An 18,951-nucleotide genomic window follows, 5' to 3' on the forward strand; every position below is an offset into this window, starting at 1 on the left:
ACATCAAGGTGCTCAAGAACAACAAGCAACCGACAAAGGAAAGCAAAGAGCGTGATCCGAAGAAGCCGTACAAGATCCCAAAAATTGACCGAACCAAACCGGCAGCGTCGGGATCGAAGCCAAAACCCTACGAGCAAAAGCCAAAGAAGAGAGAGAACAAGTGGAAAGAGACTTTCCGCATGGCCCGAGTGCTCATGGAGGTCAAGGATGCGATCGAGGAATAGGTAATAATCCTAATAACCCCATACCGGTACCCTCCACATCTAAGCATAGTAAACCCGACATTATGAGCAAACAACCCCATCTTTCCAACACAGAGCATGCAGTTTCACACCTTAACCTGTTTTCTAATACAGAGATTGCTTCTCCATCTGCTAAAGAGACCGCATTACCTACAGAGCCTGTCTTACCAATACCTAAAGAGCATGTTCTACAGTCTGAGAAAGAAACTATCTTAATTTCTGCAAAGCAATACAAACACGTTACCAAACCAGAGAAACATAACACAGTAAAAACAAACACTGTTATGAGGGAGACCCAAGCAACAGGAAACAGTAACAAAACAGTGCGCCAAGAAGTCCAACGCTTGAATAAGCAAGGACAACCTAGTAAACAGCCAAAAGAGGTTAAAGGGACCAACAAAAAAGAAAAGACAGAAAACCTTGAAGAGCTTATTGACCCAAATGAGCCTCTAGCACGAGTGGAAGATTTTTTTAATCAAATTTTGATTAAAAACATAAAGCACATTGATGGTAAAATCAATGCAATCCACCAGAATGTACATGATAGCGCCTTTAAAATCAAAAATTTAGCAGAACATGCGGTGGATAGCGCTAAAGACATTAAAATTATTGTACCAGAGGTTAAGAAAACTACAGGCATAATACAACAAATAAGCAACATAAAATTAGGACTTGTAGATTACAATAATAAATTACAAAAAGTCACAACAGAAATTCAGACAAATGCTAAGGAAACTTCAGTAATTGCGACATTGAATGCAATACATACTGACATTAACAGATTGGATATTACCAGTAAATTGGACCAATTAAAAATAGATAGTGAACATGAGTCAGAAAACCGTGAAACTCAAGATGAAAACATACTTGAGATAATGGACAAAGTTGATAAATTGGAACAACTTATTATACATAACAGTGACAGTATGGCAGATGAAATCATAAAAATTAACAATAAGTTTGATGAAATGCAGAGTAAATTTATGGCCAACATGGACAACATAGCACAAAAAATTGGCAATAATATACAAGTGCAACCCCAATTTCAGACACCATACAAACAAGGAATAAAAGATGTACCACCACATCAATCCAGCAATCCCTTCAGAAGAATGGCAGAGGAGGAAACACCCTTGAGAAAGGAGTACACAGTGCCACCAACACCATTTTTCAAGGAACAATCATATAATCCAAGTATCCAAACCATGAGGGATAACTCTAAAGATGTACCCAGAATTAAAGATTGGCCATCATTTAGAGGTGAAGGAGAATATGATCACCTGGACTTCATTAAGACAATTGATTTGTACCAAGAAGATTTTGAGCTTAGTGATTCCTCAATTACTGGAAGACTCAACAGCCTCTTCAAAGGTTGCGCCAAGCGCTGGTTCACAGACTTACGCTCAACCCACGGCAAACAATCTTGGGAATGGTGGAAAGACCAAATTAATAGTAAATGGGGAAGCCCAGCATGGCACTTCAAAATTGAAAATAAATTTGATGAGAGTACCTTTGATATTGAAAAGGATAATCCACTTAAATGGGTTATATCTCAGAAAGACAGATTGAAAGCCATTTGGCCCAATTTGACAGACAATGAAGTCCACCTGAGAATCCTCAAGAAATGTGGAGGAGATCTAAAACATGCCATTAAAAGTAGACTACCCTACAATGCAAGTACAGAGGATATTAGTAACACATTAGAAGATATAACTACACGTACACGCATTGGCAGAAGATATAAGCCTAAATATCAAGGAGATAAAACGGAGAAAACAGAGGAGAAAAAACCATCCTCCTCGAAAGACCAGAGTTATCAGAAAGATAAGAAATGCTACAACTGTGGTAAAATGGGACATACTTCACCAAACTGCCCCCAGCCAAAGAAAAACATTAACAATGTTGAAATAGAGGCAGAAGAAACAGCAAAAGAGAAGACTCAATCAGATACAGAGGAAATACATGATGATGGGTCTTCAGTCTCATCAGGGTCTTGTAACATGATTAACATAGATATAGAAGTGGCTGAAGCTGAAACAGAGCATAATTTACCACAAGCATGGCATCCTGGACAACCTATAGGAAATATCCAGGAAGCCAGACTGATGAAAACCAAGCCAACAAGAGGAAAAGGCTACACAGCTGGTAAAACCAACATTACACATATACTGTTTAATGGTAGGGAAGCAGAAATGTTACTTGACAGTGGTGCATATTGCTCAGTAGTACCTGAGACATGCTTGAGGAAATTATGCCCAGACTACAAGGACATTCTTCTACCACTAGGAAAAGTAAGAATCAACAGTGCCAGTAGTACCATGAAACCAATAGGAGTATTTGAATGCCCCATAATAATCCCTCACCCAACAGGATTAGTCAGAATGACAGTGGAATTTATTGTAATAGAGGATGCAGTGAGCAAACACTTCATACTAGGAAATGATTACTTAAATATCTATGGCTTTGACATAACCAATAGCAGAGAAGAATACTTCACTATTGGGAATGACAATAAAAAGAAGAAATTCCTATTTAAATCCAAAGAGCCTTTACCTGTGGAACAAGTAGAAATACAGGATGAAGAACAAGAAAGATTTGGAAGAGAACAACTAGCAGAAGCCAATTTTAATGATAAACTGAGCGTAGATCAACTACTACAGTTACGCAACATGCTGTATAGAAACAAGGCTGCATTTGCATCAGACAAGGAGCCACTAGGGGCAGTCACAGGCCACGAAGTGGACATTAAATTAAACATAGAGCGCCCCTACCCACCTTTGCTAAAGAGACCAGCCTACCCAGCAAGCCCCAGAGCAAGAGAAGAGCTTGCAAAACACTTGGAAGAGCTGGTAAGGCTTAATGTCCTTAGAAAAGTAGGGCATAATGAAGAAGTGGAAATAACCACACCAGTAATTATAACCTACCACAATGGTAAATCACGCATGGTAGGAGATTTCCGTGCACTGAACACCTACACAGTCCCAGACAGATATCCTATACCAAGGATACAGGAGACTCTGACTAACCTAGCTAAAGCAAAATACATTACAAATATTATGGATGCTTTGAAAGGATTTCATCAGAATGTAGTAACAGAACGTGCAAGAAAATACCTGAGAATCATAACACATAAAGGAGTTTATGAGTACCTTAGAATGCCTTTTGGAATTAAAAATGCCCCATCACATTTCCAAAGAATGATGAATACCATCTTCTGTGAAGAACTTGGACTGGGATGGCTAATTATATACATAGATGACATAATTATATGCTCTGAGACTTGGGGAGACCACATGAGCAGAATAGAACTGGTTCTTACAAAGATAATTAATGCCAATATGAAAATCTCCCTGAAGAAATGTGCATTTGGATTTGCAGAAATTAAAGCACTAGGACACGTAGTTTCAGGACTAGCATTATGCATAGACCAGAATAAAGTAGCAGCAGTGTTACAAAAACCAGCACCTACAAACAAAAAAGAAATGCAAAGCTTTCTTGGGTTTGCCAGCTACTATAGACAACACCTAGAAGGCTATGCAGCCATGGCCAGAAGCTTGTATGAGATAGCTTCTAATGATACTGCCTTTGAAATGACCACAGAAAGACATATGGCATTTAATAAAATAAGAGAACATCTGACTAGAGCACCTCTATTATTAATGCCAGATTTCAAGAAACCTTTTGTATTATATGTTGATGCCTCAATGGAAGGACTAGGAGCAGCACTCCATCAATTACAAATCATCAATGATAAACCAGTGGAAGGTCCCATTTGTTTCATATCCAGACAACTCAAGAAAACTGAAGCAAGATATGGAGCAAGCCAACTAGAATGCTTATGTTTAGTCTGGGCCCTAGAGAAACTCCACTACTATCTAGATAGAAGTGTATTTGATGTCATCACAGACTGTATTGCACTAAAATCACTCATCAATATGAAAACCTCTAACAGACATGTGCTTAGATGGCAGATATCCATTCAAGTGTACAGAGGTAACATGACAATAATTCATAAAGAAGGGAGATTGCATAAAAATGCAGATGGACTCTCTAGATGGTCCCTACCAAACACACCAGATAATCCAGCCTGGGCGCCTGAAGACCCAGAGGAACTGCCAATTATGGGAATTAGCATTACTGAACTAGAAGATGAATTCTTTGACAAAATCAGAAATAGTTACAAACAAGACAAGAACTGTACATTACTAGTACAAATATTGTCCAAAACAGATTCAAAGGATGATGACCTGATTGCAGCATTAGATACAGCATGGAAGAAATCATACCAAGAAGGAAGATTTCACCTATTTGACGGTATCATCTACCACAGATCCAAACACACATGTGTACTAACAGTAATGGACAGAGTATTGATCAATACACTACTACATGAATGCCATGACAGTACATCATCTGGCCATCTATCTTCAGACAGAAAAGAAGACAGAGTAAGAAACCTAGCATGGTGGCCAACATGGCAACAAGATGTAGAAACATACTGCACTACATGTGAAAGATGCCAGAGAGCAAATAAGGCAACAGGCAAAAGGTTTGGACATATGATGAAAATAGAACAACCCACTAGACCATGGGAAACAGTTAACATGGACTGGGTTACAGGATTACCACCTGGAGGAAAGAAAAACTATAATGCATGTCTAGTTATTGTAGACAGATTTAGTAAAACACCTATATTCTTACCATGTCACAAAGATGATACAGCTATGGACACAGCTATAATGATTTGGCAACAAGTGATTTCATGGACAGGACTATTCAAAAATATCATCAGTGACAGAGATCCCAAGTTTACATCAGATCTATGGAGAGGACTGTACAGCCTATTTGGCACTAAACTCTCTTTCTCAACAGCCTACCATCCACAAACTGATGGACTAGCAGAGAGAATGATTCAAACCTTGGAAGACATGCTAAGGAGATTCTGTGCCTATGGATTAGAATTTAAAGACTCTGATGGATTTACTCATGACTGGGTTACACTATTACCAGCCCTAGAACTAGCCTACAGAACATCAACCCATGCATCAACAGGAAAAACACCAGCTATTCTAGAGAAAGGATGGAACCCCAGACTACCACAAGACAGCTTAAAAAAGGACTTGGTAGAAGTACATCCCACAGCAGCAAGCTTCAAGAACATGCTGGACAAAGCCAGAAAACAAGCTCAACAAAGCATGGATAATGCATTTGAATACAGCAAAGAAAAATGGGACAAAAAGCACAAAGTACCCAGCTTCAAAATAGGAGATTTAGTATTAATATCAACTACAAACTTTACTAATATTAAAGGACCTAAGAAGCTTAGGAATGCATTTGTTGGCCCATTTGTAGTCAAGGCATTACATGGACCAAATGCAGTAGAAGTGGAACTATATGGAGAATTAGAAAAGAAACATCCTACATTTCCAGTAAGCTTACTCAAACACTATAATGAATCAGATGCTGAATTATTCCCTTTACGCAAGGAAATACCTGAAGCAGAAGTACCTCCACTTGAAGAGTCAGAGGAGAAGAAAATTCATAAGATCTTGAAAGACAAGAAGATCAGAGGAGAGAAAGATGAATTATATCTTGTAAGATACAGGAACCCAATTCATGAAGATGAATGGATACCAGAAAAAGACATTAAAGATGCGGATAAATATCTAAGAAGATTCAAGAACTCTAAACACAAAGATTAAATTATTTCAGAATTTAACCTTTTTTAGAGGGGGCGAGTGTCAGCCTTAGTACATCAAGTATCCAAAAGACTGCAATAACTCAGTAAATAATAATAATTATTAAATTATTATTGCAGAATCAGATTCCTCATCATAAATTAAGGGGGGTCACCCACTTAAAGTACCCCCTTATTCCTATTCCTTCATGTACTAATTGTATAAATAACAATTGCCCACAGAAAGCGCCCAAAAATAGTATTACATACAAAAAATTAGTAAAACAACTAGAGGCCAAGGCGGCTTTGCCGCTGCAATCTCTCTGTCATAGGCTGACCTCTGCAGCATATTTTAGAATGTTTTAGTTTACCCATAATGCACTAAGTAATTGTCAATTTATTCCCACCATCATCCTGATTGAATGTTCAAAAATTTCAACAACTCAAGATAAGCAGGCCAATAATATGGAAATTGAGAATAAACAATCACACATGATGATGAATGGGAATTAATCAGGAGGGAATTGCAATGTATATCAATGGCCTCTCCATGTCAATGATTCCCTCAACAAGGGATGAAAAGAGGCTTGTACATTAGATTTTCAGTGGCAAAGCCATCTTGAGACTTGGCCCCAAAGATTCTCAATGGAGAAGTTTTGATTCATATATGTAAATGCTGTATGGGTGGGCAAACCAGATCTAACACAACAATCAGATTATCTACACGTCATCACGCAGCTTCACCAGCCAAAAAAAAAAAAATTGAAAATGGGAGGAAGGCTGAGAGAAGATATATCAGGAGGGTCAGGATTATAATTTAATGAGAAGCAGATGTGAAAACATTGATTCCCCAGAAAACTCGCCAAGCCCGGCCCGAACCTTTCGAGGACGAGGATGTCCGCTGGGCCCATGTCTCTCTCTCCCTTGACCCCCCTGATCCAGCTCAAGAGGGACGATACCATTTATGATTTCTTTGGCTTCAAGGATCCGTCTCCGGTAAGTTCCTTGATTCCCCAACAAGCAAGCGGTTCTGCATCTAGTGATGGACCAGGCTGTCAAGCTTCTTAGATATTGAAGATGTATGATTTGTACTTATTTCAACAAAATATTACAAGTTTGATTGCCAATACAATGATAATGATGATGGTACTGATGCTGATGGTCATGAAGGTGCATTCAGACTCCACATAAGACTAAAAGTACACAACATGCTTATCCACAAAAAAATGGGGGTGGAGGGGAAGATGAGAGACAAAGAGGAGGAGGATGAATTCTAGAAGTTGAGGATGGAGAGGCAGTCGATGAAGCTGAGGATGCTGAAGGGGGGCACGGCCCGGTCGGACTCGTGGGAGTTGATCGCGCCGATGATAGTGTGGTCGACGATCGTGATCAGGACCAAGGTGCACAAGCTACCTACGGACTGAAGAGGGGTAGAGGAGCTTCAGTTTAAGTGGGTCTGCGGACCTTAGTCTTTCTAGTCTAGGAAAACCAAGTGGGCGTTTTTGGCGGTGGTGGTGGGGAGAGCAGGGAAGGGTAGACTCAACTGCTAAGACTGGGCCCCAAAGGCCTATCAGGATCATGAAGCCAGCATTGCTACAGAAAGACAGAGGCAAAGACACGGTCAATGAGCTCTGGAACATATCTTCGAAGAGGGGGGAGGCTCTTACAAGAGTACGCCCATGAAGATGATGCCCAAGATCATCCAAGCGATCACTGGGTCCTTGACGACTTCAAAGCACTCGATGCCCGACCAGTTGAGCAGGGGGCTGGGGATCCAGAGCAGACAGAGTGACACGAGGCCGAGCATGGTCTTCATGAGGTTTGCGTCAAGCAGGCTGTGTCCTGGCCGTAGAGGCTGGGCGGCGCCGTGCCGTGCGTCCCGTCCGGTTCCAATCTGCCCTTCGGTTGCCCCTGCTCCTCCTCCTCTCCCCCCCTTCTGATCCAAGCGGGGTCAGGTAGGAGTCCGACCAGGCGATCGTGCGCTTGTACCAGATCTCGTAGAGGGCGTATCCGATACTGCCAAGGAGGGCGAGAGAGATGCCGAGGATGCGGAGCTCGGCACGCGCTTTCTGGCCCTTGTTGTGTCCGGCGTCGGGGGGGATGGTCAGAGGCGAGGTGGTATTGGTTGATAGCAATTTTGCAATAGTAAAGGGCGAGTTCCTTGTTGAGGGCGCAGGCGAAAGACAAAGATACTGGCGCCGGTGCCAATGCCGACACTGATACTGATAGTGCTGATGCAAGGCTGAGGATGGAGGGTAGCTTGATGCTCTGACAACAGTTGCTGATGAGATTCAATGCAATTTTTTTTTGGTCGGACAGAATGTATGTGAGCCAAGTTGTGGTTGTCATCACGGTCAATATTACCAAGAAATACGCATAAGACCAACCTAATATCAAACAAGGGTCTTGCTGACAACGCCTAGCCAGTGAGAGCAGTGCCCCGCAGGTCAAGAGGCATCGGAGGGGCATGGCGGTGGCATAGTTGTCATGGCTTGATGAATGCAGCAGTTGAGTTTGCTGCTGGAGTCTGGTAGGGCAGTGGCGGATCGTCTATAAGATGGGCCTCGGCTTGCTTGCTTGTTTACCCCAGGGCGTCCTCTGCCGCTGTACTTCCAGCGTGCGGTTTGTCCTCACCCCCTCCGCTGTTGCACTTGCGCAGTTTGAGGGGCTCTACTCGGTGGCCCCCCTTTGCATAATGCCTTCAATGCGGCGCGCTGGGAGTCATCCTCTCACCATTTTTTAACCCTGCTAGACAGGGATGGATGGTGGGCCACGGTGCATCAGCTTGCTGATGTTAGGTGGCTGGGTGCAGATTATTGCTCTGTTTTTGGTTGTTGTAATATTGTTGTTTTTGTAGAAGGAAAACCCTTCATCTTTGTTTCCTGGAGGTTGTAAAGGGGAAACCCTTGATTTTTTTTTTGTGATTTTTGAAGATTTGTAGGGGAAACCCTTGAAGTTTTGTTTTGTGATTCAGAGGCTTTAATAAACTTGGATTAATAATATACTAGAGTCCAAGGCGGCTTCGCCGCTGTAAATCCCAGGTCTAAATCTTCAGGTGCCTTGTCTGACTGAATTAAATGAGTCTAGGCAGATTAAGAGGCCACACTTACAAGCCAACTCCATGGCTCTCAATTCTCGCAGGTCTCTCTAGCTGATGAAATTCACTTGTTGCCAGTTGTTTCAGCTAGATTAAATTTTGGTGACTAAACATGAGAAAATCAGTTGTTCCCTCTGACTCCCATTTTCATCAATCAATTGGGACCTGAATCATTGCACTGCAGTTCATATTCATTTGAAGAAAATTGTGATAGTATTGCTAATTTAAGAAGTGCCGCAATTCACTCTATAGAAGAATTAGAATTTTGAATGACTGCAGCTTGAAACATGTACTTGTTACTTGCTAAAGCTTAATCCCCACATAATTGCTTCAAATTTCTTCAATCCCATGTTTATATAAATCTTCAAGTACATAGGCCTTGTGTGCATCATCCCTTGATTAAGATTCAAATGCTAAATTGATGAGCTTTTCTGATGCAAGTGGCCCCATTAATTTCTGTGGGAGCATGAAAAACAATTGGTGGAAGAACTTAGAAATATTTACAGACTCAGTTATCCAGCTTGGGATCAACAGGCCTATGGACACACCCCCAAGCTGATTGAGCAGAAAGCAGAAGAGGTTGATCTTGCAGAAGTTTCAGGTGGATTAGTTTCTGTTCCAGGTGGAGATAATTGTTTATGAGTGGACTGATATGCTAAATTTGTTGTTAGTGTAGCATATTGTTATTTTTTCACTGCACTACATCAATAATACTTTTATCCTTGAATTTTTTGCAAATAACAATACTTTCTTGGTTTTATTCTTTTGCAGTGAGTTTAGATAAAAGATAGCAAGTTAAGAATAACTAAATCCATATTTTATTGTGGTTGACCATCTTGTCTTATCTCTGAAAATAGATGCACTAAGAGTTAGTGTATGTATGATAGTAGATACAACAACAGTTATTGCATCTCTGAGATTAACAATAGGACAAGGCAAGTCCCCCATGTGATAATCACAATGGAATTTGGTGAAGAATCTGGTAATGATAGGAATATCTTGTGGATGATAAGGTTAGGGGACCTGACTGTTGATCAGAGCTAAATGCAGTAACAAATTTTTGGGCCAAGTTTCATGTATTGACATCTCATTCAAGAAATTTTCTGGATGAGCACAGTTGAAGCAAGCATGAAATACTTATTGCAAATATGATCAAAATCCAGTGCAACAAGAAATAGGACAGCTCAACCATGCTTATGAAAAAACATGATGAACAGAGAGAAGAACAATTTAGGCTACAGTGGTCAGGAAAACATGGTCACAATTGAAGTGGAAAGTGATCAAATTCTTGACTTGATTGGGTGTTTTAGAAAGTGGTACATGCTATGCAGTATGTCAAGTCAAGTGATATTCATGCTGAATCTTAATTATTACTGTAAGAGGCTCCATTAACCTGAAATTCAGCATTGTATTGCTGCACTTGGATAGCATTTATGGAGTGTTGCTCTTGCTGATGTTTCTGTTCCTGCTACTGTTGATGTAACACTTGACACTTGACCAGAGATTTTTACATGATTGGATTGCTGCCACAGTTGAGCTGCTGGTTGATTTTGCACAGGTGCTGACTGAAAATACTGGTGACTGACATTTTCACACAACAAGCGCAGGGAAAGATCAAGCTTCAATAGTCAGTCTAATGAATTGGCGGCTAAATCATCAAGTTTTGAATCAGCTGTGGGAATGTCAGTGTGTGATCTTTGTTTGCCTTAACTTAGATAAGCTTTAGGGCAGAGCGATTGGAAATAGATTCTAGCCACTCAAGGGAACAGTTGGAGCCAAATCTCAGGCTTCAGGAGATATGAAATGCACAGAAACAAAGTTAGTCCATGTATGAATGTATCTTACTTGCTGAACTTACAAAGAAGAGAAAAAAAAGATGGAGCGGGAGAAGACACAGCAAGCAAAAGAGAGGGGGAGGTGCAGCAGAAAAGGAACACGCGAATGGGCGGGAGAGAGGGTCAGGAAGCGTTGAGAAAATCGCGCAAATAGCCGTTGAGGTCCATCCACCCGCTGCACGTCCTCACCAGAACCATGAGCTCTCCGGCCGGCGGGGAAGGCTTTGAAGGGGAGGCCGCCGCGGGGCGCTTGACCTCGACGAGCGTACACATGACCGACCTCTCCTTGGCGGGGCTACCGGAGCCGCGGCACCAGAAGGCGTAGCGGGCCTGATCGCCGACGCCGGCGACGGCCAGCCGGGCTTTCGCGGCTTCTGGAGAGCGGGGAGTCGAGTCTGCGGGGGACAATCCGAGAGTGGCAGGCGAGACATTGGGCGTGGATGAGTCATTTGAGCGGGTCGGCAGGGTTGGGCTCCTCCGGCTCAGCTAAGTGTGGCTGTGGATGAGGAGGAGGGTGGTCGGGAGCGGGGGTGAGCAAGACGCGGTCGGACGGGCGCCGGGAGAGGGATAGTGTCTTCGGAGGCCGTCTGGGCATCGCCGCTAGATCAGACTCCGTAGGACTGAGCAGTCCGTTACTCAGTTAGGCCGAGCTGAGCGTCGACAGCGCGGTCGCGGCCATGTGTTCCAGCAGCAGAACTGGCGGCGGAGATGGGCTGTGGCGCCAGTGCGGGAATGGGACCAGACAAGGTCGGCGAGCAGGATGGAGCCCTTGCTCTGCACCCGCTGGCTCTCCAGGCTGGGGTCTCACAGCGGCGCGGGGATCCGGGAGCGGTGGAACGGCGGGCGGAAGGGGTAGACGGATATCAACAGTGTCGTCCTGCACAGGGCCTTGCTCCGTCCTGCTACAGAAGACCGCTTGTATATTTCTCTGCCCCCGGATCGGCTGTAACGAGGGAGGCTGGGCCAGCTGTGTAGTATTCCCAGTGAATGCAGCAGCAAAGACAGACGTGGTGAGGCCTGAACAGATGCTTGAAGGGCTGGCTGGAGACCAAGGGCGTGGCGGAGGCAAACTTATTGCCATACCAACGATTGGCGGGGAGCTGGCCGTGAGCAACAGTTGAAATTTGTGGAGTGTCCGAACCAGCTTCCAACAACAGTTGAGTGGCTTGGTGTCAGACAATGGCTGGGTGGACTGAATTTGAGGCAGGACAGCTGTTGGTAATGGCGGGTGGTGGCCAGATCTTGGACGGATATATAAAGAGGCCATCTGGCCACTCTGTTTGTCCCCCCAGGTGTTTCTGTTTTTGCTGTAATTCCAGCTGGCAGTACATCCTCGCGCTCCTCCGCTGTTGCACGTGCGCAGTCTGAGGGGCTGAAGAGTGGGCCCCCCACGGGTCTGCAGCCTTAGCTGCGGGCCGGGGGCCTTCATGTCCATCACTTTTGACTTGTGCGCTTGATGCGGGCTGGGTGGTGAGCCTGGGGGCACGGCTTTGCCGATGTTGGAAGGCTGGTAGAGATTTAGATTTTTCTTATGTAAAATTCCCCTTTTTTTGTATCCTGGTTTTTGTAGTGGGAAAACCCCACCTGTTTTTTTTTTGAACTTTTGTTGATGGGGAAACCCATGATGTTTTTTTTCTCATTTTGTATAATTGTAAGGGGGAACCCTTGATCTTATTTTATTTAATTTTGGAAAAACTGTGTCTTTAATAAACTTGGATAATTATTAATTACAGGGAATAAATTTGGCGTAGAAAAGTAGGTGGTAAGCGCTTAAACTGATTGGCTGCTTGTCAGAGGCGGAGGTCTTACGGCAACTACTTTTAAGGTTAAAGCTTGTAAATATGCTAATAAGGGATTTTTGATATTTAAAGGTTTAATCCAGTGGATTTTACGTGCAGGGGATGGTTTAAAAGGGAAAAGTGGCTACAAATGTAGCTGGGAGAATATTCACGGCAAACTTACAGTTTATGGGCGGTGAATGGTCTGGGGGATCTTTTCCTGAGGGCCAAATAGGCCTCTATTTATAGAGGAGACTTCAGTGGGCGTAAACACTGAGTCCTTTTCTCCCTATGGGAGTATCCAGGGCTGTAGCCGTGAAAAGGGCTTGGCTGTGGGTATTTTAATTGTATTTAAAATAGACTAATTTCCCTGACTCTGTCACATGACATGTTTATAACCAATTGTCATGTGAAAGAGCTTCAGTAGAAGTCTACATAATACTTTCACGGGGTATTTTTACACGAGTAATATTAGTCATTATTGTACAACAGTTTAATTTTATGTACTTTAATTGTTTTACTAATTTTTTGTATGTAATACTATTTTTGGGCGCTTTCTGTGGCCAATTCTTATTTATACAATTAGTACATGAAGGAAAAGGAATAAGGGGGTACTTTAAGTGGGTGACCCCCCTTAATTTATGATGAGGAATCTTATTCTGCAATAATAATTTAATAATAATTATTATTTACTGAGTTATTGCAGTCTTTTGGATACTTGATGTATTTCTAAGGCTGACAATACTCATGCCCCCCGATATATCATTTATGCTTATTCTGCATTTATTACTACCTACTCCTCCTACTTGTAATTACAATAGGTCCAATCATGGCCAGTATAAATACAAAAGAGGCTATTATTATATATATAAATGAATGTGTATATAGTGAGAGTTCTAGAGATTGAATCACCAGGAAAAATCAGTAGTCACTAGATGACAACTGACATGACACCTGCTCCAGCTGGCTATCCAGCCTCTAGTGCAATTTTCACGAGCTGATCCTCAGCTTTGTCCCAGGCACAGCTGCCTCCAGTCTTGGCGCAGGACAAGCCACTGCTCAGCCTTTGCCTGAGCAAGAACGGGCATTGATAAATGCACACCTGTCCTCCGGGGGCACGCCCACGACCAAGCCTTTGCCTGAGCAAGAACGGGCATTGATAAATGCACACCTGTCCTCCGGGGGCACGCCCACGACCATGCCCTTCGAACAGGGCGTGTGGGACCGTGCACCCTTTATCAAGGGCGTGCACGCCCCCACATAGGCGTGCACAAGCGTGCACCGTGCCTGCTCGCCGAGAGCCCCTCGGTGGGTTGGCGCAAGTACATATACCTGCTCGCCGAGAGCCCCTCGGCGGGTATGGTGTATGTATCCCTGCTCGCCGACAAGGATAACTCTCGGCGAGCAGGTATACAAACACCTGCCCGCCGAGCCTGCTCACCGAGAGCCCCTCGGCGGGCAGGTGCATGTACACCTGCTCCAGGCATACAGATCCCACCTCGCCGAGAGCCTCTCGGCGAGCAGACCTGCCCGCCGAGCCTGCTCACCGAGAGCCCCTCGGCGGGCAGGTGCATCTATACCTGCTCGCCGAGAGAAATCCTCGGCGAGCAGGCATACAGATCCCACCTCGCCGAGAGCCTCTCGGCGAGCGGGTATACATACACCTGCCCACCAAGCCTGCTCACCGAGAGCCCCTCGGCGGGCAGGTGCATTTATACCTGCTCGCCGAGGGAAATCCTCGGCGAGCAGGCATACATATCCCACCTCGCCAAGAGCCTCTCGGCGAGCAGGTATAGTTGAACCTGCCCGCCGAGGGGCTCTTGGCGAGAAGGTATACTTGAACCTGCCCGCCGAGGGGCTCTTGGCGAGCAGGCTCGGCGGGCAGGTGTTTGTATACCTGCTCGCCGAGAGTTATCCTTCTCGGCGAGCAGGCAAGGCTCTCGGCGAGCGGGGATATGTATGCCTGCTCGCCGAGAGGTGTATGCCTGCTCGCCGAGGATTTCTCTCGGCGACCAGGTATACATGCACCTGCCCGCCGAGCCTGCTCACCAAGAGCCTCTCCGCGGGCAGGTGCAAGTATACCTGCTCGCCGAGAGGCTCTTGGCGAGGTGGGATATGTATGCCTGCTCGCCGAGGATTTCCCTCGGCGAGCAGGTATAAATGCACCTGCCCGCCGAGGGGCTCTCGGTGAGCAGGCTCGGTGGGCAGGTGTATGTATACCTGCTCGCCGAGAGGCTCTCGGCGAGGTGGGATCTGTATGCCTGCTCGCCGAGGATTTCTCTGCGCGAGCAGGTATACACGCACCTGCCCGCCGAGGGGCTCTCGGTGAGCAGGCTCGGCGGGTAGGTGTTTGTATACCTGCTCGCCGAGAGTTATCCTTCTCGGCGAGCAGGCAAGGCTCTCGGCGAGCAGGTGCATGTATACCTGCTCTCCGAGAGGCTCTCGGCGAGGTGGTATCTGTAACTGCCCGCCGAGGGGCTCTCGGCGAGCAGGTATACTTGCATCTGCCCGCCGAGGAGCTCCCGAAGAGCCATGGTGCACGCCCGTGAACGCCCATGTGGGGGCGTGCACGCCCTCGCACGCCCATACAGGGGTGTGCATGCCCTTTTTCCCTTTATCAAGGGTGTGCGGTCCCACACGCCCTTTTCAAAGGGCGTGGGCGAGGGCTTGCCTCCGGGGGACGGGTGTGTGTTTATCAACACCCGTTCTTGCTCAGGCAAAGGCTGAGCAGTGGCTTGTCCTGTGCCAAGACTGAGGGGCAGCTGGGCCTAGGCCAAGGCTGAGCAGCAGCTTTGCCTGGGACAAAGCTGAGGAGCAGCTTGTGAAAATTGCAAGCTAGAGGCTTCAGCTGTGCCAAAATGGGCACTGAGCTGTGTGCCAGCCAGCCCTGAACTAGCAGATGGAGTAGCTTTGGAGCTGAAACCAGAGCTGTGTTATGTCAGTTGTCATCAACTGACTACTTTTTTTTCCTGGTGAATCTGACTTAGATCAAATAGATTCATATTACCAACACCGCAACAGCTACGCTACACTACAAAAAGCGGCATTATAGCGTAGCGTAGCAATGTCCCGCTATTCCTACAACCGCATAGCGAAAGCGGAGCGGGATCTTTGCTACTATCAGCGGTAGCGTAGCGACAGTCCCGCTACGATAAATTGGAACTCCATGTAGCGGAGCGAATTTTTTTGTGCTATTGCTGTAAAATAGCGAAGCTGTAGCGCAGTAGCGCACCAATGCGCTATTCTCTGCTGTTAGCGGGGAAACCACGCTTTACCGCTATCAGCGCCTGAAAAGTGCATCCCGGGCGCGCGGCGCAGTCTCACCAATCAATGTGTGATCGGACACAAGATGCACCCTGAAGCGGTGCCCAGAACCTGCCCTGCCCTCTTTGAGACACCAGCTTCTTACCCAAAATATCCATCTGTACATCAGCCAGGAGCTCTCTGGCTCCTCGAGCAATTGAAAGGTGCATCAGTTTGCACCTCTGGATTCGTAACGGTGTCAGGGCTGCCGGCGACTTTCAAGATTGCCAAGCATTGTTGGGCGCGGCGGCCGAAAATCCCAAGTTCAAATCTGACCTCAAGAAATAAAAATAATACTATTCCTCCCCCTTAGATGAAATAACAGTTTTTTTCCCCCTGCCCTTTGAAATGAATGGTTTTTCCCCCTGCGCTCAACGCTATTATAGCGAAAAGCGCACTAGCGCTCTGAACTCGCTATTCAGCGGCACCAAGCCGCTAAAAAGCGGCTATCTAGCGGGTTTGCCGCTATGATAGTGGTTAGCGTAGCGGTGGCCCGCTCTTTGCCGCTACAAATAGTGCGCTATTATGATCTGGGTTCCCACCCCCTATTCCTGAACAAAAAAGCGAAGCGGCATGGCCGCTCCCCTCAGCGTAGCGAAGCTGACCTGGAATTCGGTACGCTTCCACTACGCTCCCGCTTTGCGTAGCATAGCTGTTGCGGTGTTGATATCACTCGGATTAAACACCATATTTGTCGTTCTATCCACGATTCTATTAGAACTGCTGCCGTCTAGTGTGGCATCCGTTGAAATACTTATAGTTATGTATTGAAACATAGATAGGAAGTCCGCATTCCAGTGCACTGCATCCGTATTTATGAACATTTATGGTGTTCGAAGTTAGTTTGCATAATCTTATGCATGCAAAAATCACAAAATCATAAAATATTTTTTGCAGGGGATATGACGGTCTGATTATGTAATAAAAAAATTTCCTCACCAAAATATTTTTATGATTTTATGATTTATGCATGCATAAAATTATGCAAACCAACTTTGAACACCATAATTACTATGAATATTAGAGATGCTATCCCTTGAAGAGATCAGGGTATATTTTGAGTTGTTTGCAGATCCTGTAGGTTTATTATTATAATGACAAATAGTATTAGCACTATGATAGCTCCTACATAAACAATCACCAGCACTAGTGATAGATATACTATATTATGGAGAACAAGATAGGCTGCCACTAGTATAAATACTGTAATCAGATATACTGCTGATGTTACTGGTGATGTCGAAGTAATCACTATTAGGCTACTTATTATTGAAAATATATAGATGATATTCAGAGCTCAATTCATTTTGCTTCCCCCACTCTTATCTTATCATACAAATCCTAGATACTGAACATCTCCCTTAAAACCACATCTACCCTCCTCCTACCCCCCCCCCCCCCTCCCATTACCTGCCATGCAAAATACATGAGTATTAGGAGGGAAACCTGATACCTTTATATGAACAATTTATATCCTGCTCGTACTTATTATTATCACCCTACCTCCCCCCCCCCCCCCCCTATCACTCTCACCCCCCCCCCCCCCCCCCATTATCTACCTCTCCACCCATTTCTTTTTTTAGATTTTTATAAATCAAGAACCGGTCATCCAGACACTTCAAGGATAATTAAATTTCCCAAAAAAAATACTCAAAGTTTGAGGTTGGGAAAATCATTGAAAAAAAATCACTCCGTACTGAAATAAAATGCAAACTGAGCATGCTCAGCCAAAAAAATAAAAATGTGTCAGACTGAGTAAAAAATAATGGGGCACATTTTTGGGGTGATTTGTTGGATGGGCCTGCACAAGGCCCGCATGGGCCACTGACAGGCCCGTTGGGCCCATTGAAAAATTAGTATTTGTTTGGAATTCCAATGCTCTGCTAAAATGTGAAATGGGTCAAACTGAATAAAAAACATGGGGGTACATTTCTGGGGAGATTTTTTGGATGGGCCTGAATGAGGCCCACATGGCCCCCACAAAGCCCACTGGGCCCATTGAAAGAGTAGCCTTGGTTAAGAAAGCATATGCTCAGCTAAGAAATAAAATGTGTCAGACTGAGTAAAAACCCTAGGGGCACATTGTTGAGGAGGCTTTTTGGACAGGCCTGCATCAGGCCCGTATGGGCCAACAGGGTTCCAAGGAAAAGGAAAGGGCCTGGACATACATTCTGTGAGTGCACAAATGTCATACAGATGGCAGAAGCCCTTCAATATCTTCTGCTGATTAGTGGTCAATTGGTGCTGTTCTGAAACATCATATGGGCATTCTTAACCAAGACTACTTCTGGGTTGGCCAAACCAGCTTTGGGTGGGCCCTGACGGGCCTGATTCAGGTCTGTCAATAAGCCCTCCCCAAAAGTGTGGCCCCATGTTTTTTACTTGGGTTGACACATTTTTGCTTCTTAGCTGAGCATAGGCATTCTTGACCAAGGCTACTCTTTCAATGGGCCCAGTGGGCTTTGTGAGGGCCATGTGGGCCTCATTCAGGCCCGTCCAAAAAATCTCCCCAAAAATGTACCCCCATTTTTTTTATTCAGTTTGACCCATTTCACATTTTAGCAGAGCATTGGAATTCCAAACAAATACTACTTTTTCAATAGGCCCAACGGGCCTGTTAGGGGCCCATGCGGGCCTTGTGCAGGCCCGTCCAAAAAATCATCCCAAAAATGTGCCCCATTGTTTTTTACTCAGTCTGACACATTTTTATTTTTTTGGCTGAGCACGCTCAGTTTGCATTTTATTTCAGTACGGAGTGATTTTTTTTCAATGATTTTCCCAACCTCAAACTTTGAGTATTTTTTTTGGGAAATTTAATTATCCTTGAAGTGAGAGGACTCATACCTCTCAATGACCGGCGCTGACCGGTCATCAGTCACACCTCTTGATGACCGGTGAGGAACTCTGTCCGGTGCTAGGCCGGCAGCAGTTGGGGGAGGGGAATGAGAAAAAAAGGAAACCTAAGAAGCGTTTGCCCTCTGGGGTTATTGGCCGTAAAAAAGCGCTGAGATTCGTGTAA

At 44.9% G+C, this 18,951-nt stretch overlaps 1 protein-coding gene across 1 annotated transcript; it reads right to left on the bottom strand.

Annotated features, from left to right (window-relative positions):
• Positions 1-7,192: 7,192 nt before the first annotated feature.
• Positions 7,193-11,124, bottom strand: PtA15_12A237 (uncharacterized protein; the record flags this gene model as incomplete). The annotated part of the gene is made up of 5 exons (XM_053161825.1): positions 7,193-7,339; positions 7,464-7,512; positions 7,587-7,754; positions 7,888-8,111; positions 11,041-11,124. 5 exons carry the CDS (start codon positions 11,122-11,124, stop codon positions 7,193-7,195), a joined length of 672 nt encoding a protein of 223 aa, XP_053025804.1.
• Between the last annotated feature and the right edge of the window lie 7,827 nt (positions 11,125-18,951).

This window comes from Puccinia triticina, chromosome 12A (assembly GCF_026914185.1).
Source record: "Puccinia triticina chromosome 12A, complete sequence".
Lineage (NCBI taxonomy): Eukaryota > Fungi > Basidiomycota > Pucciniomycetes > Pucciniales > Pucciniaceae > Puccinia > Puccinia triticina.